Source organism: Brachionichthys hirsutus, chromosome 11 (genome assembly GCF_040956055.1).
Source record: "Brachionichthys hirsutus isolate HB-005 chromosome 11, CSIRO-AGI_Bhir_v1, whole genome shotgun sequence".
In the NCBI taxonomy this organism is placed as follows: domain Eukaryota; kingdom Metazoa; phylum Chordata; class Actinopteri; order Lophiiformes; family Brachionichthyidae; genus Brachionichthys; species Brachionichthys hirsutus.
The window spans coordinates 12,973,117-12,984,280 of NC_090907.1; the positions used below are offsets into that span (position 1 = coordinate 12,973,117).

General features: G+C 46.9%; 1 protein-coding gene across 1 annotated transcript in view; it reads left to right on the plus strand.

The window, feature by feature from the left end:
• The window catches only part of mark4b (MAP/microtubule affinity-regulating kinase 4b), a 33,666-nt gene extending 23,160 nt beyond the window's left edge, over positions 1 to 10,506 (plus strand). The window contains exons 9-18 of the mRNA XM_068745267.1: positions 766 to 885; positions 1,091 to 1,190; positions 1,333 to 1,442; positions 1,794 to 1,983; positions 2,083 to 2,303; positions 2,827 to 2,930; positions 5,341 to 5,619; positions 6,964 to 7,046; positions 9,641 to 9,677; positions 10,173 to 10,506. Coding sequence (XP_068601368.1) covers positions 766 to 885; positions 1,091 to 1,190; positions 1,333 to 1,442; positions 1,794 to 1,983; positions 2,083 to 2,303; positions 2,827 to 2,930; positions 5,341 to 5,619; positions 6,964 to 7,046; positions 9,641 to 9,677; positions 10,173 to 10,506 — 1,578 coding nt within the window. The remainder of the gene's footprint in view (positions 1 to 765; positions 886 to 1,090; positions 1,191 to 1,332; positions 1,443 to 1,793; positions 1,984 to 2,082; positions 2,304 to 2,826; positions 2,931 to 5,340; positions 5,620 to 6,963; positions 7,047 to 9,640; positions 9,678 to 10,172) is intronic.
• The last annotated feature ends 658 nt before the right edge of the window (positions 10,507 to 11,164 follow it).

The following is an 11,164-nucleotide window of genomic DNA, read 5'->3' on the forward strand; positions in this document are numbered from 1 at the left end:
TCACAGTCACCTGGTCGCTGTTCTTGTAGTTGGTGATGTGTTGAATTCCCTGCCACATCCTCCTTGGATTCATCCTCCTTGGAAGCAGTGGTTGAAAGTAAACCAGTCCTGTAACCACTAGCTAAAAATATTTTAGTAATTTACTGTATTGCGTCATGTTTTTATTGTAACCACTTGTTCGTTTTTAAGTCTTGTTGTGTTTTTCTTTTACATGTCTACGGACTGCGGATGTAAATTAGCATTTTTGCTAAAATCCGGCACATTTACATCTATTATATTATTTTGTAATGATGTTTATTAGTGTGCACTGTCCCTATCAAATAAATAAATGAATGAATGAATGAATGGATTGGCAAAATACAAACTCGCTTCATTTCTCCAATGGTTCTGTGTGAATGGCACTCAAATTTGTAAAGTAGATTTTCTTTCTTATATAAAATGAGTATTTAAAATCGTGAATTGTTTATTTCTAGCATCCCGTTGTGGACGCTTTGCATGTGTCGGTTGATGGATTAGCGTGACGCCATTATTAGTGTGTCTTGCATGTCTATGCGTGTTTGCGTTGTTCTTGTGTGAGTTAAAAAAACAACAACACAGAGACACTGACAGAAAAATGGCTTCATGAAAATACTAAAATAATAATAAAGAATCCGCACAGGGAACTTCAGCACCATGTCTGGTTTTAACAAAACACAGCAAATGATACAAAGTATTGATAATACTTTTGAGTATTTGTCAATGTGGATCACTGCGTGTTGTGCTCAGGAGCTGCGTGAACGTGTTTTGAGGGGGAAATACCGTGTGCCCTTCTACATGTCCACAGACTGCGAGGGAATCCTACGGCGCTTCCTGGTCCTCAACCCGACCAAGCGCTGCTCTCTGGAGGTGAGGACCAAACTCCACAACAGCAGAGCTGGAAGGCACAGAAATAATTATTGAGTTGTGCAGTGCGAGTCTGTAAACGGTTACGGTGCGACTGCTCGCCAGTTCGAACAAGCAGTAACCGTTAAGACGCACAAACGTTTATAAAATAATAAGTTAGGAGATGAACAGCTGAACCCAAATAAAAACTCTCCTCTCACCTCGACAGCAAATAATGAAAGATAAGTGGATAAATGTGGGCTATGATGGCGAGGATCTAAAGCCCCACACAGCGCCTGTGGAGAACTTCAACGACACCAGCCGCGTCGGTGAGAAAGACGCGCCTTCGTGATCTTCCATGGCCGGTTGTCCTCGACACGGATCTGTGCCGGAGATCTTACACCAGGCCAAATCTGAGGTCATCCTGTGTGATCGTTGTCTGTATTTACCCGTTTTACGTCTCACTTCCAGATGTGATGGTTGGGATGGGTTTCACAAGAGACGAGGTCAGAGAGTCTCTGGCCAATCATAAATACAACGAGGTCACTGCCACGTACCTGCTGCTGGGACGCAAGAACGAGGTGCGCGTATAAGATGAGTTGTTTTAGGATTTAAGATTGTCTGTATTTAGAGCAAATATGAGGTCGAGTGGTTTTTGGCTTTATTTGCAAGTTCATAAAGTAAAGAAAGCTCCTCGGAAAATAAAGATGCAACTGCAGTTATAGGTCACCCCGAAGGCCGAGGTGCGTTTCAGTGGGATAAGCCGACAGTCAAAATATAAAACTGCATCAGTTGTACGCCAAATTCAGATATGAAGTCATTTGTTCTGGTCCTAGTCCGACAGAGATTGTCCTGTGAAATAGGTTTGACCTGGGTTTGTTCCTAGTCGTGCTGTTATGTGAATCCTTTTCCTCCTTTCTTCACCTTCTCAGATGGAGGGCAGCGAGTCTCGGTCGGTGAGTAGTCTGAGTCTAGCTCGGGTCCGGACCAGCACCATCACCAACGGGACTAGCAAACACAGCGCATCCTCGTCATCCTCCGGTGCGGCGTCTTCCTCGTCGGGTCACAAGGCGCAGCGCAGCGCCTCCACCTACCACCGCCAGAGACGCCACTCTGACTTCTGTAAGGCGTGACGCACAGATCAGTGTTTGCTCGGCTTGTTTCCAGACGGGATTCATCCTGAGATGGTGAGACACTGACAGGAACTTTGAAATCACTCAGGTGGTCCCGCAGTTCCAGGGTCGGCACACCCAAAGCGGAGTCCCAGTGGCGTGGGTGAAGGGGCGGGGCTAAAGGAAGAGCGGCTATCTATCCGCAAGCAGAGCACCAATGCCACTGGTTCCCGCAGCATCCCCACCCCCTCCAGTCCTATGGTGAGCTCTGCTCACAACCCAAATAAAGCCGAGATTCCTGACCGGCGCAAAGACGTCAGCTCAACCACAGTAAGGCCAAAAAGCGTTTTTCTTTTGTGGGTGCGATGAATAATCCTGTGCAAAGGGTGTCACATTTAATCTATTGCCATTACAACAGATGGTAGAATCCTCAGAGTCCTCCTAATCACATTTGCTCAGATTACAGCACACTGAGCATCCACTGACACAGATGCTCTAGAGTCTAGTCTGGAGTTTTCCAGCAGTAACTTCCTCCAAAGATTAGAGAAGAGCTGCATAGTAAAGCGGTGACATTCCTGGTCATGAACAACCCAGATTAACCTGAGATTAACGCTTTAATGTTCTGACCTGCAGATGCAGCGGATCTCTTGACCGTCTGAGGTTAAACGGTCAAGCCCAGAATGCCGGGGTCTAGTCAGAATAAAAAGTTAATAATAAGATCTCCTGACCATCTACTTGTATTAATTCACATTTCCCCACCACATGAAATTAAAAGGCGGCAATTTCATGATATTCAGGGAATTCTTTCAGTCACATTCCTGTGATTGAAGGTTTTTGATTTTTGTCTTTGCAGAATAACGTCCCTGCCAGTGCCATGACGCGCAGGAACACGTACGTGTGCACAGACCGATCCAGCACCGACAGACACTCGCTGCTACAAAACGGCAAGGAAAATAGGTGAGGCGAGTCGGTGTGTTTCTGTCTGTCCGTGCTTATCTTTACTAGTCCTTGCCCTCGCATACCCAGCAGTCTGTGGCATGCACAAGGCTTTCCTCCTTCTTTTTTAGCATCATTTGGACCACCGCCAGTTTTTATGGAGCTTAAATATAAAAAGAAAAGTGATTTATAAGGTTTCACTGCTTCAACTGAGAATGTTTTCGACTTTTGAAAGCTCTTTGATTTCTTCTCTTCTTGTGTCTAAACTCCCAGAAGGAAGTGAAACGTTCAGCATTGATCTTATAATTAGGTCTGTTTTCGCTTTAAAAAAAAAAAAAGGATCAAAAGTTGAACTTGTTTCTGTTATTAACTGGATCAAAGTGTGAAGTATTAAATACCTGTGATGTGAAATCAACAGTAAACCTGCAAACATCATGTTGGATCGTATCTACAGTCCTAATTCAAAGTATTATGGGATGCTGAGTGAAATACAAATACAAAGAGAATGCAATCGCTTTGTGAGCGAATGCTCACAGGCATTGGTTTCATGAGTAGCTGCTGGCAGAGCACGTGTTTGTATTCTGTACACAGTCACGTTTCACAAAGTGGTGACCCTCACCCTGTCCTGAGCCGTTCCCGTTTCACACCCAGTGATGAAATCCACATTTACTCACTGAAATTTCTTTTTTTTTTATTTACCTCTGAAATGTTTCAAACTTTTTTGGTGAGAATTCCAACTTTTCCGGTCTTTTGCCCCTTTCCCAAATTTGAAACATGTTGCTGGCATCAAATTCAACATATATTTACGCAAATCAATGTCAGTGAGGTAAAGATGTAATTTTCTTTATTTATGCACATCATCCTAACATTTCAGAGGCCTTTAGAATATCTATTAGCTTCTATAACCAATCATAGTGTGGAGTGTGTGACCAGTGTTGGTTTATTGACGGTTCTCGTGGTGCAGCCGACCTGCTTTTGACCATGGCTGAGAGTGTTTGGCCCTGGGTGTCGGCCTCACATGCATTTGTCCCTTCAAGAGAGGATAAAGGGCTTAAACTGTGTGTGTGTGTGTGTGTGTGTGTCGCTGTGACACTGGTCGCAGCACGGCAGGCACCATCTCTCCCTGGTTCTCGCTCTCCCTCCCCTCTGGGGTCACTTTCTTTCCGGCGGACCTGTTTTCCCGTCCTCCTGTCTCTTTATCAATCGTTCATTTTGCCTGAGCCACAGTTTTCCCGTCTGTCAGGTTATCTCCAGTAAGACGTTTCCTCACAGCTGCAGCGGGGTAGAGACAGGCTGTAAAACGACAGTGAACGGCGACGGGCATCTGGATCACTTCCAGGTGTAGTGGTAGAAGGGTACCGATGATTTACTGCGCATGTGAAGTACCCTGCTGTGAGTATAAGTGAGTTGTACAGAAGGATTTCCTCTAAAACTGCACATAATTGTACGTCTGGTTCACCAATAGGAAGTCACAACGGCAGCACCTGAGTGAAAGCACTATTGCATTCAGGCATCACCAGGAGGAAGCATTCAGCATTGCCGTGCTGGTTATTGATTCATGGGGGGGTGAGGGACGGAGGAATGGAGAGGGGAAATGACTGATGAGAAGAGAGAAGGGTGGGAGAGGTGAAGCTGCAGTGTGATGAAGTGGCTACTGGCCTGGAGGGCACTTAATCACATTTATAGTGACCTGTTTCACTTGATAAGGATAACGTCAGCCCTCCTCTTCATCACTTTACAACCAGCTCTAACTGCCCTTTCTCTCCTGCACCTCCACCTTCTTCCTTTCCCCCCGACCGCGGGGCGCCCCCTGCCCTCGACAGCAGGCTCACATCGATATTAAGTGGCGTGGCCCTGAGCAGCTGCTCTTCCACCCTCCGTGTCTAATAGTTGTTTCCCACTCGATCGCTCTGCGCTGGTGTTATCTGGAGCATCATGAAACGTGTGTGTGTCGAGTGTTGTGTGTCTGTGTTTGTGAGATGAACCTTTAAACATCACTGAGCTCGACACTGCTGCCTCATCCTGCCACCTAGTTGTCTCTCTCTCTCTCTCTCTCTCTCTCTGGCATAGTTTACTGACAGTAATGTAGTTTCTTTGCTGTGCGTTTTTTAACGTTCTCATTAATGATGATTTTTATTTTGGTTGTCAGATTAAGACAAAAAAATTAATAAATACAACTTAAACAAAACTAAATATACATTACAACCAAAAAAGGAATAGGCAGAAGCAATGCTTATTGAGGCGACAACAGGTGAAAAAGATCCTCGTGCACACATATCTGTCAAGAATTGAAGATGCTGCAATACGCATGCCTGGCCAGTAGTTGGCAGCGTAACATTTCCGAATCCGTCTTTCATGTGTTGATTTCTCATGACAGCTGAGATGCTTTGATTTGGATCTAACCGCTCTTCCTCTTCTCCCCTTCCTCCAGTTCTTTATCCCACCGCCTTCCACCTGCCTCCCCATCAACTCACAGCATTGCTGGCGCCTCTGGAGTCTCTTCCTCGTCCGCCACACCCTCCTCACGCCTCACCAGGGGGTCCACAGTGAGGAGCACTTTCCATGGAGGGCAAATTAGAGACCGGAGGCCCCCCTCCCATGGTTCCCCTGCTTCTCCGACACCATCCCATGATGCCAGCCCCCTAGCCCACGCCAGGGCACGGGCCACGACCAACTTGCTAAGCAAACTTACCTCCAAGTTGACCCGCAGGTAAGGGGAGACGCTTGGATGTTTTTGATGGTTTCATTTGGAGGTACAATAGAGTCGCTCATTTTATATCTATTGGGTTTTGATGACCACTGAGATTGTAGGCTGGTGTAACTCATTTATAAGAAACCTGTAACCTGGCTAATCTCCCTGCCTTCCACCCCCCCTTTAACAGAACTAACCCGCTTTCCTTCTCTAGTGAGTCTTTGTGCTTCAGAACTTATCCTGCTTCATCTCAGACCTCATTTCTTCTGTTTGTTTTACTTGCTGAGACCAGAGGTCTGTCACATACCTTCTACTCAGTGTCACCTGCTCCCTTTTACTCATTTGTTATTGAAAACCTGACCGCCCCATCCCGATCAATTGATCGGGATATGTTACTGAGGGTGCTTTCACACTGCCGCTGTTTGCTCCCCTTTAAACGGACCAGAGTTCCTTTCCTCTGATAATCCGCTCCGTTTGGGCTGGTGTGAAAGCGCATCCGGACTCTGGAGAGGATCAAAAAAGTCCGCCTGAAAACGTGGGTCTCAGTTCCCTTGCAAGAGAACCCTGCTCCGTTCCGTGGGCAGTGTGAAAGCTCACCGGAGCAAACGCAGGACTAAATGTACGTAGTGACGCTACGAGACTTTACGGATCCCCAGCGACGTTGTCTGTTAAAAACGACTAGCGTTGTGTAACATTTATGATGTAGGCCAGAACAAAATGAGCTTCCCCTCCTTGGATGAGCAGCAGCCGCCAATGGTGCACTCCAAACCAAAACAAACATGGGAGAGGGAGGGACTTCCCCTTCTACTTTGTCCAATCGACGGGCGCCCTTTTCAGCCCCTTGAGATACGACCGTGATAATTTCTTATTCAGGGTCTTAATCATTCATTTTCAGGTTGTCTGTCTACATGTTGAGTCCTTAAACAAGACAAACGCGTAGTTCTGTTTGAAGCGCACGAACAGTGCTTGATTCCACTTCCTGCCCGCTCCAGCCAGAGAGGGGAATCGGAACAGAACACTAGAGCGACTCTAAGCTGGTCCCTACGAGGTCTGCTGGTCAGGGGGACGTACTGTCCCTCATTGTCAGTTCTTCTCAGCTGCTAATTGTTGCTTTACCTGTTGGTTGGTTGGATGATCTCTCTGAACAGCGTTTGCTTTCCTTGCCAATCACCTACCAGTCCTCTGTCCGTTTTCTTTCCTGAACAGTGCATACAGTTTAATTTGTGATCTTCTGTCTCTTCTTCTTGCTGTCCTCTGGCTTTGTCTTCGCTTCAATCTGTGACTTGTTGCTGCCGATTGTTTTTCTTTTTCCGTCCCTCTCACCCTGTCCATCTCCTTTCTCTTCTTCCTTCCTTCTCCTAGGGTCACTCTTGACCCTACTAAACGTCAGAGCTCAAACAAGTCCATGTCGGGCTGCACCCTCCCACAGGGGACAAAAACAGTTAGTAAGTCTTCCTTTCCCATGTTTTTTTCTGGCTGCTTCTGTCTGCCTGCCTGTCTGCCTGCTTGCCGTTGCCCTCTCATCCCCTCCTTTGCTCATTCACCATCTGTTGCAGGTTGGAGTTTAGTTAAACATGGATCCAGGACCAGGCTAGTCTACAGGCAGGGGACAATGTGGAACCTGCAGGGTTCTGTGTCTGGCCCGACAAATATGAACTTCATTTTCTTCTTTTGATGAAATGAAAGAGGATTATGAATGCTTGAGCGTGAGATGGTGCGATTAGTCAGCAGTATAAATAAAACCTTGTGTTATTGTGAATTTTCAGGCAGTTAAACTTGTTGATAGTTGAACTAAACTAAAGGGGATGCCTGCTTATGGCTAATCTGTTAAAGTATATGAAACCTTTGCTTCAATCACAACCTCAAGTAGTGATTTTTATTTCAAAAGAAAAGTGCAGAAGATAATTGGATATGTTGGTTCGACTGAGACTTTAGGCTATCGTACTGTCTGTCCTGGCTTTGCATCATACTTTCTTTCATGCTTTGTCCAGTATACTCTGCACGATGTTGTCTCATATGTCTTCTCATTTCGTGTTTGGCTTTAGTGGTTGCTTTTTTTCTCACGTCCCACCTCAGGTCCTGAGGTCAAATCTGGGTTTTCTGTCACAAATTGGAGTTAGGATTAGAAAATCGGGGGGATTCAGTGCTTCTCTTAAGAACTGGACTTTCTGGGTCTGTGGACCGGGTTAGGGTTAGGGTTAGCTCTATCCCAAACCAGCATGAGGATGTGACTGAAACTCTAATCAACATCCGTGTGCCTGAATGTCTGTCTGTCTGTCTGCACTGCCTGTGTCTCTGCTTGCTGAGCTTTAGCCCCCACTAGAGGTTGTACGTGGTACAGCACCAGTACCTGCTGCCAGCAAAAAAAAAACACGTCTTTGTTTACTTGAATAATAACGGTCAAAGTTTGTTTGTTTGTTCACTTAAAAGGTTTCGCCTTCACTGCACATTTTGCACGTTAGCGTCAGTTGCAATGAAACACAGGTTGTTCTTGTGCAGTGATGATGAAGGGCATGCAAGTTTCTTTAAGGTCTGCTTTATTAGTCTGGGTCATGTAATTCACTCCATATGTTTGCAACAAACCTCTTCATCCTAAAGTATGACTGCGGGATGCAGGACAGGCGGGGGGGGGGGGGGCAGGATGGTAATATTGTTTACTGAATTAAAGGAGTGATTTAAGGAAAGAATGGAGAGACTTGAGACAGTCTTTTGCATCCTTTGAAGTAAATAACTCAATCGTGTCGTGCGTCAGTGTTTTACACGGCAAATATTTCTCCTTGGATAATTAGTCAGCCCGAAGACACATTTCAGCATGCAGTCGGGTCCAGCAGCCTGTGCCTGAGTCCACCTGGACCAGTCCTGCTGTCTGACTGACGGGCATCAATGTTCTTTGAAAGCAGGATTAGTTAAGTAGCCACAGTTTATCCCCCTCTTAAACTTGAGACCTTAAACGGCTCTTCCCCAAGCTACAAGCAGATTGTCCCGCGTCTCTGTCTGTCCACTGAATTTCTGCTTCTAATCATCTGCTTTGCTGTCCTACATTTGTGTCTCACTCGGCTGGTTGCGCATCGAGGCGTCGCAGAGATAGTCGTACACTCTTCAGTTTGTCTCCCAAGGAAGTGCTACTCGCTTATTGTTACCCCGACAAGAAAAGCAATGTCAGAATACAGATGTGACCAGTCTTCAGTCACAATACTATTACTAGTACTGACTCAACGGAACCTCGCTGCTGACTCCTCCAGATCAGCCCCAGTTCCTGCAATACAGAACAGAGTGCCATGTTTCTGGAAAAGAAGACTTTGTTCTCCACATAGAAAGTAGCAACAGTGGCCCCTGGTGGCCATGAAGGGAGATGCAGTTTTCACCCCCGGAGGTGTACCGGTACGTCAAAGTACCACAGAATACACCTTTAAAGTATGTGGTATGTTAAATACAATAACCTATAAGTCTAAAGACTTGATAATATGTGATTAGAAGATGTGACTTGTCTCTGTAGGGCTCAAAAGAACTGACAAAATAATAATAATAACATTCTCCATGTGCACGTGGTCACACTTGAGTCGTAGGGTTTTCTTTGCTTTGTGTGGACAAATGTTCAGTGAGGATAATAAAAACAGTCGGCTCTGTCCGTGCCAGCTCGGTCAGATGCTCTCCATACACCGGCGGAGCGGGTTGTCCAGTGACCGATCGGTCAGCGGTGAAAGGGGAAAGACACGGAAAAGCAGCGCCTTGCAAGTTTTATATACCACAATAAAAACAACAACAATGGAAAAAGGCTCGTTGTGTTTTGTGTCCAGTCTGCTCTTCTCTCTCCATTCGTTTGTCCTCCTCATCCTTTTCATCTGTGACGGTGACTCCCATCCAGTATTTCAGTGTAGCGAGTGAGTTTGAAGGCGGGGTCAGTGTGTTCTCTGTCGTGATTGGTTGACGTGTACTGGCTAGCCTTGCTGCTGTACGGTAGAAGTGGGAAGTTTGGTGGAGAAAGATTTTGCCACTTGATTCCTAACAGATGAATTTGTGTTCTTCTTGAGGTTCACAGACGAACCTGAGAGAATCAGCAGATCTCCGGTCACAAGGTGAGTGGATCAGAACCACACACACACGCACACACACACACCTCAATCAAGGCGTGAACATGAAGCTATTGTCACGGCTGTTTTGAGTTCATGGTTAAGTAACAGGATGCGTCGGTCTGTTCAGTTTATTTGTGTGTTGTTTACTTCCTCAGCCTCCACAGCTTCAGGCCAGTGTCAGGTTAAAAACGACAGGTAAACCAGCGCTAGCCGGCTAACGTTAGCCAGCAGACTGTGGTTTGACCCTAGATGCTAAGAATCCGTGGTAGACCATCCCTGTGACCTGATTTAAGGTGGCCCAGTAGAAATGTCCGAATTCAATAACATATGCTCTTAATCTTTTCTTCTTCTCCTGCCTCCTACCATTTATTATTTGCCCTCGGGAAACCATTTATTATTTGCCCTCTCGAACCATCCCATATCAACTTTCTGTTTGTTTCAACATTTCATCTCTCTCTCTCATCGGTTTGCATCTCCCCCCCCCCTCCCCCCTTCCAGTCGCCATCTATCTGGGCATCAGAAAGCGTCCGAGCCCCGGACCCCCCGATGCGGCTGGGATGTGAGGGTGCGGAGCCCCCGCGACCCAGCCGAGGTGGTGCTCGCGCTGCGTGAGGCGGCGCAGGGCTGCGGCTGCCAGGTCCACCTGGCCGGGCCTTTTCTCCTGTCCTGTACCCACGGAGCAGCCGGCGCCCGCGTGGCCTTTGAGGCCGAGGTCTGCCAGCTGCCCAGCGGGCTGGGCCAGAGCAGCGGCGTGAGATTCAAGCGTCTGTGGGGGGCACCGCTGGCCTTCAGAGACATTGCCACCAAAGTGTCCAAGGAGCTGGAGCTCTGAGGGCGATGGGAGGCGAGGCGGATGAATGACAGCCAGGAGGAGAGCAGGGAGACAGAAGCCTCACCTTCAGCCTGCCTCCTCCTCTTCCTCTATGGACTCCACCTCCTCTGATGTGGCTAGCAAGCTCCGCCTCCTCCAAAGAGCCACGTCTTCTGATGCCACCAGTCCCAGCCAAACAAACAGACACGCATCGACAGACTGATGATGACCTTTGACCTGGAGATGTCTCCGGACCTGCGTCCCCTGCTGACCGTTCTGTTCTCTGATGACGAGTCGAGAGGAGAATAACTCTTATTCCTGTTGCATCATATTTGTCCTCATTCCCTCTTAAAGAGCTTCTATTTAAAGAATGTTTTCAACTCGTTTCCTTTCTTTGATGCGTGTTTGGTAGATGATGTCAGAGGTGAAGCGCCACAGCCTCTCTGCCCCCCCCTGTTGCCCCTCCCGCTGCTTCGTTGAGATTTGATGTTTGCTTGAACCATTTCTCGTTGAATGTTTCCTCTGCCTGTTATTCGTACTGACACACGAGCAAATCGGCCTAATGACACAAAACGCCAATAACTTGAGACCGACTCCGAGACAGCTGGAATCCTGATTTGATTGGTTTTAATCGCCACATTTACGTCGCAGGAGATTTTGATCTGGCTTCGCATGTTTG